The 14,731-nt window shown below is 45.3% G+C and overlaps 1 protein-coding gene across 1 annotated transcript in view; it reads left to right on the top strand.

Moving 5' to 3' along the window:
- The window catches only part of LOC149344256 (uncharacterized), a 52,298-nt gene that overhangs the window by 23,773 nt on the left and 13,794 nt on the right, over positions 1-14,731 (top strand). The window contains exon 3 of the mRNA XM_089542578.1: positions 10,140-10,324. Within this exon, the coding sequence (XP_089398704.1) occupies positions 10,140-10,324 (185 nt within the window). The remainder of the gene's footprint in view (positions 1-10,139; positions 10,325-14,731) is intronic.

Raw genomic sequence — 14,731 nt, 5'->3', positions numbered from 1 at the left:
GCAGCGGTAGAGCGGGTCTTACAGGGCATCTTGGAGCCCCGTCTGATTAAGCTGCAAGCCTTTGAAATCAGAATCGATCGGAAACTTCAGGAGCTTGCGGAGTGTACGCGGACAAAGGTTCCAAAATTAACAGGCCGGGTTGCTAATAGACAGCTTGCAGCTGATGATTCGCCCGACACCGGTGTGGAAGCTCAAAGTGCGATTTCCTTAGTGTTCAACATGGCCCGTCCTCCTAAATTGCAGATTTTGCACTGAAACTGCCGGGGGTTTAGAAAGAAGAGGGATTCGCTACAGCAATATGTAGATTTGTTGGATGAATTACCAGATATTATTGCACTGCAGGACGTGAATGCGGAAGCCAAACTCAGACCATAAAGCACGCATCAAAACAGCACATCCACTTGCATTCTGGTGCATAAGGATTGCACGGCTGTGACAATTGAGCTGGAGTTAGTCACTGAGGTGGAGCATACATTTATTCCGCTTCTAGCGAAAGTACGCACTAGCAGAAGTGCGTATGTGTTGAAAATATATAGTCGACCGAAGAACAGGGGTGCGTCTTTCGATGAGATTTTCCAAAAGGCCGCGCAATTGGCAAAAAGTGCACCTCTCATCATTGTGGGGGATTTTAACGCGTATAGCTTCTTGTGGGGAGGATATTAGGAGGATATTAAGGAGGAGGATATGAGGAGGAGTAAGGAGGATATTAAAGGCAGGAGACTCGCGGCCGCCATATCGGACCTAGCATTGACGATTCTTACTGACCCGCAGCATCCCACGAGGATTGGCAACAGTGTCTCGAGAGATAGATGTCCAGATCTCTCGTTGATTAAAGGAGCGAGAAACTGCGATTGGCACAACACGAAGGAAACCTTAGGGAGTGACCACTGCATTCTCAAGATCTGCCTCGACTACAATAAGCATCGCAAACCGAGAGGGAATGCCCGGCTCACGGACTGGTCATTGTTCCGAAAGGCGGAAGACTACGCTCAACGCGCCCATAGAAAAGTACAAGGAGTGGGCTGAGTCGCTGCTGGGAGTCAGGGACCGCTTCACACGTGCGCTTAAGACATCAGAAGAAGTCCCGGCCATTGACAACCACCTACTACATCTATGGGAGGCCAGAAGAAGTCTCACACGGCGGTGGAAAAGGCAAAAACGTAACCTCAAGCTGAAGATCACGATCGCGAAATTAAGCTTGCAAGCAGAAGAGTATGCACGATCCCTGGCCAAAAACAACTGGTTGGCCAAATGCGACTCCATGAAAGGCAACCTTGGCACCAAGCGGGCGTGGAGTCTTCTCAAAATGTTTGATAGAGCCCTCCAAGTCTCGCGGGGATCAGCAACGTAACCTCAAGAGAGCCCTACACGGCTTCGCGGGCAAGGACCAGCAGCTAGTTGCAGCCGTCGCGAGCAAGTACCTCTGCACAGTGAAAGACAACGAGCCAGTACGGGATTATGAGGGTATGGACAATCCGGACCTGGACAGAGAGTTGGATGTCGAGGAAATACAGGCGGCGCTTATGGCCATGAGGCGGGGCACGGCGCGAGGGAACGACAGGGTGACGGTGGAATTCCTTGTCAATCTCAATCGGCAGTCGCTTGAACATCTGACGCAGTACATCAACGCATGCTGGAAAAGTGGACAGTTACCCAGGGCATGGAAGACGGCTGATGTCAGCTTCATTCCCAAGACTGGAAAGGAGGTGAACATCAATAACCTCAAGCCCATCTCGCTTACGTCGTGCGCCGGAAAACTGATGGAGAGGCGGTACACATGCGGCTTTCAACGCATACAAAAGACCACAATATTATACCTCACGCAATGTTTGGGTTTAGGGCACACTTGTCAACCGACGACGTGTTACTGCAGCTGAACATGGATGTTATTGATTCCCCGCGCAAACGAACCAGTAGGGCCATACTGGCACTAGACCTTAATGGGGCTTTCGACAGCGTGAAGCATTCCAAGATTCTGGAAAATCTACAGGGCACTCACTGCGGAAAGCATACCTTTAATTACATCAAGGCTTTCTTGCAAGATAGGCAAGCGCACATCAGGATTGGCGATGTGCGCTGTGTTATCGGCCCTTATCCGAGAACGGAATTCTACAGTTCAGTTTTAAGCTATTCTACGAAGAACTTCTTAATTATACTTATACAGTCGGACGCTAGGTTTCGCGATTGCACGATTGCGCCGCTTGCCGGCTTATATAAGGGATGTGTATATATGCCGCGGTGATCTCTATACTAAATATCTCGGCTATTTTGTCTGCAGTGCTATTTGCTCACATAAGTAGTTAGTTCAGTTTATGGGGTGTAACGTCCCAAAGCGAATCAGGCTATGAGAGACGCCGTAGTGTAGGGCTCTGGAAATTTCGAACACCTGGAGTCCTGGTAATAGAAGAAGCAATGAGTATAGTTTTAGGCGGCGGCGAGAAGGTCACTTGAGCTTAATGAACGAGCCTAAACTAGTGCTCTAAGTGTTTTTGAAAAGCTGAGGAAACGCGCTGTGATCAAAAGAACAGACGACAGTTGTTAATAAACGTTTGCGGTTGTTTAACCCCTTCGCAGATTACATATCAAAATAGAACCATGAAATTCTTGCCACTTATATCGCCATTTCGCAATAAAGTTTTGGCCAGAGAGCCTCGTTAAATAAATACCTGAATCGACTTAAGCAGGATGAGAGCCGCAACGAACAGCTATGGTGCAGTGAAATACACACTCGAATGAAGGAAAAATATTGCTTTGCGGCAAACGTCCGGCAAAATATATGAACAATATACTTCACATCCGCTCAGTGTTTAATCACTCCACTTGTTTAATGCTGCTGCAGTTTGATACGACAGTCGTATAAAGAAAACTCCGAACAGGAATGCATTGACTACGCGGTTTCGTGGCAGCACCAAAGTACGTGTCTGAGAAACATACGGATCATGGGAATGAAACCTCTGACCAACTTTCGCAACGTACTCAACCGCTGCTTGTTGCATTCTTACTTGCCTACAGGGCCAAAACTTTTCGTTTGGCGAACGTTCAAGGATTCGCATAGCGTAAAATACCAAGATATTCTCATTTTTGTTGCCTATATTCATGCTCCAAACCACTGCGTTGGCTTGCGTTGCGAAGAGCGACCACCGGATAGCTGCTTCAGAAAGAGGCCGCGTGGCGCCGCCATCGTTGCTGAATCAACCGTATAGTAATTGTTACTACACTTCGGAGAAAATTGTACCGGCTACTTTTATTTTGCCCTGCCTTGACCATGGTCATAACGAAATATAACCTGTAATTGCTCGAACGAATCTATTACGAGTTTATTTTCATTGATTGGCGGTTGGTGCGTGGAACAATCTTAATAAAGGCATTGTTTGGATCGTGAAACAACGCCACAAGCGGACACGCTTTGGTCACGCAAAGTTTTGACCTGAAAGTTGCCCGCCTTCACACCCTGCTGAATACGAATAACTGTACTCGTTATGCTACTTGTCTACGCCACACTTGGCGAAGTTTTTCGCCATTTTTGTATTACTTTTTTTTTGCTTATTGAATAATTAGCATTTTTTCAATTGTTTTCTACGAAATAATGTTTAGGCAATGTTTAGGGCATTTAGGGTAAAAAGATGAAATGCAAGTACTTATCCTGACAGCATCGCGATCGTGCAGCACCGTTCCTGCGACGCGATTATGGGTGTGGCTTCGTGTGTGAACATCGAGTGATCATCAACCCTCGACCAAAGCTCCTCCCGCTTTCGAAGTACGAAGCCGTACCATCTTCGACAACACTGCAGCATCACGTTGTTCTGGAAGTCGTCGATGAAGAACTGGGGTTCCTCCCCCCTCCTCTCTATCAACGGTCAGCATTCCCGTGGGTGCCGGTGATATCGAGAAAGCCGAAGGCGTGCTCAGAGAAAACACTTAGTTGTTCGACCAAGGTTTCGGCATCGTAAGGGGCATCGCCGGTTTCCGCAGCGGAGAAGAGCAGGGGCTGGTGAAGAGACTTCAACGAAATATGCCGACATATCCACAAAAGCACGATGACTGCTTTTCTGAATGAACCAGCAGATATTCCAGACGCCATCGCTCTTCCCGACCTGTCCGCAGCAGACTCGCCTATCAAGGATCATAAGCCCACCTCAACATACACCCAGCCCTACTCTAAAACAGACAATGCCAAATCCACACTATTCAAAGTTACAGCCACGGCCTGAGAACATGTTTAAGTGTTGATACTGACTGTTCGCTGTGGCGGAGGGCACGCAGAGATTGTATTCGCGGTCTAGTACATGCGCCAGCATAAGAGGCGCGGCCTGCGGGGCGGCTTTTGGTGGCGTTTTAAGCTGTGTTTGTCTGTTTTGTGCCGCCAGAGTGCACCTCAAGGTGCGAACATTAGGTCCTCCGCTTCTACGTCGTGGTTGACAGCTTTCATAACGAAGGTTTACAAGCTAGCCTTTTGTGTCGTAGATTGGTACCAGCCGCAGTGATCGTTCGCAATCTTACGTGGTGGCGCGTACCGACCCCGTGGACATTCCTCGCGGCCGATGTGCCTGGTGCCTGAGATGTGTCAGTTGTTGCTGCGGTCCAAATCAAAGTCCAGTCGGGCCCAGAAGCCGACTCGACGTCATCATGGGTAGGTTGTCCTTCGTACCCAACTGCTGATCGAGCTGCCGAGGCTTGTCCGGATTGACTGCAGCCTTTTAAAGCTCTGTCAGAGACTGCTTGCCTCAAACTGTGGCCCCGGGTAACCCGCAGAGCAGATAGGATATTGCAACAGAGCACCCTGGTGTCGACCCTCCGTTGTCTCTGTGGATGACTTCAACTTTGGAAGAAGCATGTATGCAGACACACTAGATGCGAGGAGCAACTCTCGCGGATTAAATCATTTTGACCGGAGATCTCTTGTCCTCCAGCGGTTTTCAGCTGATGTACATTTTAGTGTCAAAAAACCAGTAGGTATAAAAGGCAGAATATATGCTTGTCATGTTTATAACATGTATATGCGACTGCATTATTTGCACCGCTTGCAAATTCTTAGCGGTGAATTTCGTGGCACAACATTAAAGAGGGCAACACAGTGACTTCAGCAGGCCAACTGCAATTCTTCTCAGCTGACATCCACCAAGCCTTCGTTACAGCCGCGTATTTTATCTCTTCGTGTGCACGTCGGGTTTTCCTTGAGATAGTGTGCTGTTCAGCATCAGCGGTGTTTGCATAAACCGTAAGCAAGGCGGGAGGACCATCGGGGGCATTATCTCAAACACTTTGCTAAACATGCACATCACTAGTCACTAAAACAGCAGAAATACGCTGTCGATTTCTTTGTGGCCCCAAATACTACAGACAGTGCATAGGCAATCAATACATTTATGGCCGTACACTTTTAGTAGAGTTTTGTCTATACGCAGCCTGTATACTATGAATGGACAAAAAAGATATATATAGGAAGGCAGTAGAGTCTATAAGAAGTCTCTGTACTGTCTACAGACCATTTTTACAAGGGAGCAGCGTTCAAGCGTTGATTTCCCTCTTTTTTTCTCCAAAATGGCATCCTCATGAAGAACTTCGTACCCACACGAACGCTCACTTCCTCGCCGTTCTGAACAGCTTACGAGAGGAAGTTATGCCGCCTCGCGCATAGAATTAACAGCTGGAGATTTAGGGTTTACCCTCACCGTACACCGCATTGAAGATAAATACTGCGTACCGCCATCCCTGTAGAAATCACTCTGCATGTCGAAACAAGCTGTCAGTACCAACGACGAAAGACGCCACCGGTCAGGCGAGCTAGACTGTCGAAGCCCATACCACCAACGAGCAAGCCCTTTGAAAATATTCGAATGGTGCTGCTACGCGTCTCCTAAACGTCAACACCGGGCAAGAAGCAGATAATGGTGGTGACTAAATACCTAGCGCCAAACGCTGTAGCAAAAGCCCTGCCAAGTGGTACTGCAGGCGGAAGTAACAAAATGGTTTGTCAAGCAGATCCTCCAGCGCGACAGCACCCTATAAGTTCCCGCAACGGTTGGGGCAACACAATTTAAGGCCGAGAATCGAAGCCCTTTCGAACTACAGCCACACAATCCACGGTCGACCAACTGGATACCATATGCAGACCAGCGGACTTGCGGAGCGTGTGAACAAAACTATCGCTGACATGCTCGCCATGTATAGGGACGCCGAACACTAGAGCTGGGTTGCCTCCTACGTCACATTCGCGTACAACACCTAAGCGCCGGAGACTGTCCAGGTGACATCGTTTCAGGTCGTTCATGGCAAAGAGACAACAACCACTCTCGGCGCCATGCTCCCAAATGTCACGGACGAAGACAACACTGGAGTCGCCGACTACTTTCAGCGAGCATAATAAGGCCGACGACTTGCCCTGTTACGGATCACTGACCAACAGCGCAGCGACGCCCGACTCTACTATCTACGGCGACGCCACACGTAATTCAATCCCGCTAAGCATGCATAGGGGTGGACGGCCACTCGCCGCCACGGACGCGGTGAAAAGCTTTTGCGCCGCTACATTGGCCCCTACAAAATTCATCGAATCGCAGAACCTGACTACAAGGTCGTCCCCTATAGAGTTGCAGGATCTCAGCTGCGCCATCCACGATAAAAAGTTCTGCACGTTGTGCGCCTACAGCATTATTATGAACGCTAATGGACACTTTGAGTTTGCATTCCCAGTGTTTTTTTTTTCTCGCAGTGCTTATAGTAGGAAACGTTTCCTTTTGTTTTAAACAGTACGGTCAATGCTTGTTTAAGAGGGGGATAAGGCTGCGAAGCATTTTACTTTTGTTTTTTTATGCTGAAAGCTGCCGGCACGCGGCTTTATCAGTTTCAGACTCTAGATGAGGCCATATCTATTTTGAATGATCGCAGCCACACAAAGCAGCACCTGCCTTGTTCTAGATTTTTGTAGTTGCTTTTGGCTCCCTGTCTCGAATGTTATTAGAAAGCTTTAATTTCAGCGCTGCCGATAGTGGCGTGGACTCTCTTCGAGGACCGGCGAGCGCATTTGTTGCTTTTGCTGCCGCCACGTCATTCGGATTGTTGTGGCCGGAAGTCATTCCAATTTACAGTTTCTTTTTGGAAGGTTTTTGCTATATTCCTGACTGTCGGACTTCAGTCACCACTACGTGAGAGAATGGTATGCATAATTTAACGCTTTCGGTTATAGCCTTTTCTTAATAGAAGCTAGTATTGTAATGTAAGAACATATTATTACCACGGCCGTGTTGTGAATAAAATAAATACGGGGATATTCGGAACAGCAGCCGATGCACAAGTTGTCTTATCTCGAAAGTTCTGTGTTGTGTTTGAAATGAGCTGAGAAAGAGCGACAGTGGTTTTGGCCTCTGCCGAGCACCGTGAGCCCCTGCTACTGTTGTGGCCGCATGGCTGAGTTTCTCTTGAGGGTACAAGAACTCCCAATGTAGCATATGTGTCTAAAAAATTCAAAATCCCCTCTTAGTGAAATCCTGCGACCGCAACATATTGATTACTCGAGTGGTTTGTAGTTTTTGTAGCTAGTGCTTCATAGGGTGTTGAATGTAGCGAACCGGAGATGCACCCGGTCGACCTTTATGCGGTTGCGTTTCCCCCTGTGTCTCTGAGTAGGTAACGCTCCCTACTTAGGCCCATAACAAGCATATGCAGAGTTACGACAGCTAGCAAAAGTTCCACAAGAAAATGAGGTTCCTCGTCACTGATGTGCAGTCTTGCCGCGAACGCTTCTTTGCGCAGCCAAAGTCACATATTCTTGATATGCTTCGCATGTTCTCTAGAAATCTTCCACAAATACGACCAAAACGAAGGATGCACTATTCGTATAATTTATGCACACCGGAGATCTGGCAGCTTTGCCACGGTTTAGTTCCACTGAAAGAAAATTACAAGACAGACAAGACGAGGTGAACGTAAATGCTTTATTAACTTTTCTCTTGAACGAGAATATACAGTGCTCTGATGTAGTCTCTTTACTACCGTCTTTACTCTTTAACTCTTGACTACACTGCTGCCTTAGGGCGACTATAGCTAAATGTTTACCTAATGACGCACAAGCACTTCGTGGCAATTCGCTCATACATGCATTTATTAGGGTCCTTTTGACTAGTATACTCATTACAAATCCTCATGTGATACTAGTATTTGTAACAACGATGAATATTTGCCGGAAAAAGTTAATGCCCAGCCCATGTTCCTATTTCCACCGATTTCGAAGAGCTCTTAACTTCAAAGCGAAAGGAAACATCGCGTGGAACAAGGACAAAGGAAAAAAAAGACGTCATTCCACGCGATGGTTCCTTTCGGTGTGTAGTAACAACTAGCGCGACACCTAGCTGTTGTGATCTTCACTTCAATCCCAAAATTAAAAAGAAAAATTCTAAATGCGCAGGCAGGGCTCAAATTATGGCTTTGAAATACGTCCTCGACGTAATGTAATCTGTCGTCACTCGTGCCTTTACTTTATTTATATACACACGAACATTTCCGAATGCGATGCAAACCCCTCGCGTCATTCGCATATTTAATCTTGGGTAAGGAGAGTCATAAAACTGCTACCAAATATTGATTTTCATCATATTTTTCAAAGCTATTAAAAACTAATGCAGACTAGAACATCGTCGTTTTTCATTCGGCATCAGTTCCTCTTTATTGTTAACATTGAATTAATACTTTTGTTAGGTATAGTTAGTGCATAGCTCATGGACGGAAACTGGTGCTTTCGCGCTGTAGTTTCCCTCAGTTAGGAGTATTGTGTGCGGAAGTGCCTTTGTGACGCAAAAATTGATGATACAAGAAGTTTTCAGCCGTAAGAAAAATAATTACGGGGATATATGTGTGAAGCATCCGATCCCCTTAACCATAAATTGCTTACCTTTAATTTGCAGAATTAAGACGACCGTGGAACAGCCTTAGAGCTACGTCAGTCATATCTATACTGTACAACACCTCGTCAATATTGATTACACTAGCTCTTTGGAGTAAGCTGGCTTCGCCGCATTGTTCGGCTACGCTTCTTCCTTAGTGATTCAAATGATTACGTATATGGGCCCAAGGTACGCAGTTGATGTCGTACACTAATACCTCATTTTTATAACAGAAACTATGAGTGGTTGATTAAACTAAACTCATTTTCCACTCGGCTCTTTGCCTGCTGACGTGAACAGCGATTGTTTAGGGAAAAAATGAAATAAATCAGAAGAATCGTTTAATATCCGGAGAGGAAAGTGAAATTCGGGACGCATTAGCATGCATCTGCAGAAGGAATCCTTCAAATAGCTTAGTGCTGAAAGGTGCCCGGTATAGCATTATGAAGTAATTTAACTCAGTGTGAACCTGCAGAGTGCATAAATTTAAACTATCGTCATCTGGTGGCATAACGTCTGGAATGACATGTGTAATATGAGTAACTGTTCAAAAATTACGTTATAATAGCGAACTAGTTCTAAAACAGAGTACCACAAGCGTCAAAAACGTGTCCAAACTTTATGAAATACAAAAGAGAGAAGTGTAATGTATAGTTACCGTAACTCAGTGCCGTACGACTTGTGTTCCTTTTTTAAGTATGGTATCTTTCCAATGATTCTTTTTTCTGTAATTACTGGTTGATCATACAATGCAGAAAATTTTACAAACCAGCCACAGGAAAAATATCAGTTCGAATTGAGACGGAATAGAAGAAATGCCACGTCTCTGCACACCGGGCGCATTGCAATACATTCCCTTTTCGCTACAATGCACATTCTTTACCAATCTATTGAATGTTATACTTTATTTATTTTGTTGAAACGTTTGCTCTAAAATATTTTAGTCTCTGTAGGCAATATAAAAAGTGTAATGATTTAATCTGCAGTGAAAATTTATTACTGCACCCACTGCTGTAATTTGGTGCTGCTTTTTAAGAGATATTTAGTATGTCAGTTCTATTACGCAAAAAAAAACTGAAACAGGTTTCAGTTCACGATGCCGTATTTTAGAGCATGAGTAAAAAAATGTTATGCCCTTAATGAACTCAACTGTGCTCTGCGCGAATAACTAAATTGGGATTATGTGCAGCCTTCTAGTGAACATTGAAACCTCTCATTACAAGTTAAGTATTTACTTGCCCTGCCGCTGTCTTTCCACAGGGGGTGGTGTTCGGCGCCAGGATGGCTCGGTAATGAGCTGACAGTGGGCTGCTATTCATACTTCGAGAACGTGATGGTGACGTTTGAGCTATATATTCAAAAGGGCGCCCTGTACAGCGCCACCGTGCAGCTCTACGCTGAAGCACGCGAGATTGACGTCCTCGTCGAGCTTGCTTCAGAGCTAGGTACCACGCCTTCATGGTTGCTCCACTGGCATTCATTTATTTTATTTGATTCAAATATGTGAGATGTGTCTGCAGTACCAGGAGACGACATTAGTTATATGCTGCTACCTTACGACCCTGCTCGTTGCACTCAGTTGCAACAGATAAACACCGAGGAGAAAAATACCCAAAACGCGGCCTGGTTTTTATGGGAGCTGCTGGCGCCTTTCAGACAACTTTTTTTGTGCACTGTTTTTTATTTGTGTGTCAACAAAGTGTCCTAGCATGCCAATTCCTGTAAGTGGTGGTCGACGCAAGAGAACACGCGCGTAGCATGTCGAATTGCCAATAACGAAACTAAAGAATAAGAAGTGAAATTTAGGATTCCGGGATCAATTCTGCCGTAATGGAATCGGTGTTCATTTCAATAAAGTGAATCAGTGATTTAAACAGCCTTAGTCAAAGGAAGACATTGTCAAGTTGAGCAGAATCCACTAAAAAAGGAACAGGAAAAAAATTCGATTTCGTATGCGCGCAAACCCAAGCGCTATACAAGCTGTTATAAGTTATGCTTCACATGTCATGGAAATAATTTGGCCGATATGAGCATGTAAACATTCCACTTGGAACTGTTTGACGAGGAACAGTGCATTTGACCCAGGTTTGTTTAGAACACTTTACTTTTAGAGCAGTACTTCTGGATGTGTTTATGAGATTACTGCTTAAATAAGACTATTCTGTGAATTCTGCAGAAAACTACGCACAACGTTCATTGCCTGCAATCAGGACTGTGCTGCTCTTCGTCAACACAAGCAAGTAAATTACAAACCTAGCGAACAAGTGTCAGCACGCCGTCAAATTTTCTTTAACTGAAAGAACTCTCGTTTCTGGAAGGGCCCTCGCAAACCGGTTCTTAAGATTTGATGTGCGTTTTTTCCCTTGCTTGTCTGTAATCGCTTTCGGCCGTGGTTTTAATTTTTACCATGTTGTTTACTTTCATTTATACACGCGCTTTTTGCTTCTACCCTTGTATCACTAATGCTTGATTGCACTTTCAGATGTCTTATAATGTTTGATTCCTTCAACATCGCTTACACCAGTTGATTACTGTTTTCTACTCCGCCGTCTATAGGTGGTCATATCACGTCTTATTTCCCAACCTTTTGCTTTGGTCATGCTGCCTGTTAATTTATAAATTGCCTTCTTCATACCCTTTGTAGAATTTTTTTTTCACATCAAGCGTTAGGTGACGTGATATCTTGTTTCAGCTGTTGATTCATGCGGCCTTCAGCAACGTTACACGAATGTATTGTAAACTTACCTGCACATAAGTAATTATCCCTTATTTTTTGGAAAGCGGTGCGTCAGTGACTTTCACTACATGTGGGGGTTCCAAACGAGGTTTCATGTCTCAATTTCCGCCTAACACAGCCTGCCCTTGTGAAAACAGCTGTATGATGCGATAACATCATACAGTTTTATTCTAAACGTGTGACACAAATAAACCACAAATGTCGAATAAATGTTATACATTCTTGCAAAATTATACTATTGTCAGATGAATGTGAAGCAATATTATACGAATAATATAGCATCTCCTTGACAAAACTTGTGTAAGGTTATTGTATCTTGCAGCTTCTTTCCATAGTGCGTGCTTTTGTTGTCATGTAAACAGCTGGCATTCTGCGCACGTATGCCGTAGCCGTTACTTTGCCCCGTGGCCTCTTCTTACTCGCGCAGTCTTGACTTCCTCCATTGTAATCGTCGTCTTCAAAGATCAGGCTATCAGCTGATCTCTTTAAATCCCCCTCAGTGAATGAGGAAGCAGCGCTCCACATCAAATGAACGAAACCACGCTCAAAATAATCCGGGTTATGATACTCAAGCTGACAAAGAAGGCTCTCAGGAGCGCACTTAGCTCATCTTTACCCGTATATCTTCAGGACCTGGCCAAATTTTTATTTTAAGAAAGAGCTTGCGCGCAGGTTTTTTAGGCGTTCCAGTGCCCTTTCCTTTCGCCTAGGCTTTTCATAAGACGGATGTATAGATGTGGTTGTCATTACAGCGTTATTTTACTTACTTGAAGTTTCTGACTTGGACTCATTACAAAAAAAAAACTTCAAAAGTCAGCACTCCACATGGTTTACTTATAAGAGCAGCATAGTGGACCACTCTAGCTACCTCTAAGACGAAAAGTTGTTGATTGATATCGACACAGGCCGATCTCATCTTCGAGAATATTTGAGCTTGACGGATGCAATAAGTCTTCTACTCTCTTAAAGAAATCGAATCATGTGGCCGGAAGGTGTACATTACCTAACCTATACAAGGTGCCATGTATAAAAGCGCCAGGATTCGTGTTGTTATCAAGACTAGCACAGTATTTCAAGCCGAAGCAAAAGAACGTTAATTTGGTACTAGTAGGAGGGACTTTTGTCCTGCAATGAACATCAGTGGGTTGATGGTGAGGATGCTCTTAAGCGCAACTCTGAAGTTAAATTCTACACTGTTTTGCTAAAACATACTCACCTCAAAGAACTATGGAAATTTTGTTTTTCAGAGCAGTGTAAATCCGAAATACATGAATGCACTGCGCAGCACTTTCATGGTTATATTTGACTTAAATTGACAACGTCTGTGCGCTATAACATGCCAGTGCGCGTTGAAGAGTCCTGTTGGGCTCGAAAATTTCCCCGACACCTGCACTGCTACTTCTCCGCATTTGTGGCTACTGCCATCCCCTCCTTCTTTCCATCCGTCATTGCACTGTTCTGCGTCAAGCGGCAGTGAGACAGACCCCGCCACTTTTCTTTATTTGTAGCCCCAATATTCTCACTCTTTGCCCGGCTGTCGATCAGGTTCCTTAGCTGCTTGACGCGCCTTCGCACATTTGCCACCCTCGAGCTGGAAACAGCGAAAAGCGACCGTCCTTGTTTGAAGCACCGCAGCACTCGCCGGGGTTCTGAGGCCATTGTGATACGTTCGACCGCATCGGTAACCTTGTCACCTTCCTGCAGGCCCACATCCAGCCGCAGTTGCTCACACAGAGAATTTCTTCCTGCGCCAATGTCGCGTAGGGTTCGCTGTTCAGAAGGCGCTTCCCTTCTATCATCTCACGCGATATTATTTCGTTGCTGCGGTTTCACTGCCGCCAAGAACATTTATGCGCAGGTGAGATATAGAGCATGGTCTCTGAGGGCGGACAGGACGGGTCCGGGCGGAGGGGTAGGGGAAAGAAACAATAAAACGGCTTTATGAAGTACTTGGGAATGTTCCCACCATGCTGATGACTTGTTTAAAGAATTACGCCGGTGCCGGAAAGTATCTGATAGATTCCATGCTTCCCATGGATATATTGATCCCTGCTGGTTGTAATTTTTGGTGTTCGCGAATTAGAAATTCGTCACTATGTTTTGTCCCCTGCAGATTTGAAACATCACTGAAGGATGAACTGTTGAAGCTCATCAAAGTTGTGACCGCATTGAATAAAATCTTGCGACACTGTCTTCAGTATGTACTTTGCTGTGTCAGCTCTATGACCATTTAGTCTGGCGCTCATTCATTACGCGGTTTCTGTGATATATTGTTTCTCATAACAGGAGCATTGAAGCATGCAGATAACATTCGACACCATGCAGTTAACGCTAGTCTTTACATCAAAGCTGAAGTCGCTTGCCGTACTTATAACAGTAGTTTCACTATGTAACTGCTTGCATGTCTTGCACCAACGTCGAGAGTGAACTTACTTTCAACTTTCAGCGGCGGTTTCTTATCAAGCATAGCGTGTACCAGGATATATTTCAGGTTTGTGTTGCCTCTGTATGTTACCCTTGGTGCGCCTAGAAATAGTGTTGGTCAAATGTTTAAGGGAATCCCCCAAGGTGGAGTGCCCAAAGGGAGGAATCCCCCAAGGTCCTTTGTAGCCGTAAGGCTGCACTCGGGTGGATGTCCATGAGTAATTACTCCCTTATTACAAATCTACTCCACCTTGGGGGATTCCCCTAAACATTTTACCAACACTGTTCCCACTTCGAGTTATTGACCAATTCTCTCTCGCCCTACCATAAGCTTGCCGTCCCGGTTAGCTCAACTGGTAGAGCGACTGCTCCGGTGAAGCGGTGGTCCCGGGTTCGAACCCCGGTGCAGGACGAATTTTTCTTTAACTACGAAGTTTCTGAGAACGCTGTATAGCTTTACTTTGTAGCCGTAAGGCTGCACTCGGGTGGACGTCAGTGAGTAATTACTCCCTTATTGCGCCTAGAAATATTTTCCGGAGACGATGGTTGCCAGTTAAAATAGGGTGGTATTTCTGTATAATATTGCTTATGTTCAAAAGGGGGTTCGAATATTTAGTTACAAGTACAGGTGGCCGCTCACTGTTAGCTGTTGGTCGTTTGTCAAGTACCTCGCCTCGTTTGAGAATGGCGG

This window comes from Amblyomma mixtum, chromosome 5 (assembly GCF_055824585.1).
Source record: "Amblyomma mixtum isolate Tamu chromosome 5, ASM5582458v1, whole genome shotgun sequence".
NCBI lineage: Eukaryota > Metazoa > Arthropoda > Arachnida > Ixodida > Ixodidae > Amblyomma > Amblyomma mixtum.
Note: the sequence above shows the minus strand (reverse complement) of the source record. Positions and strands in the feature narration are given on the sequence as shown.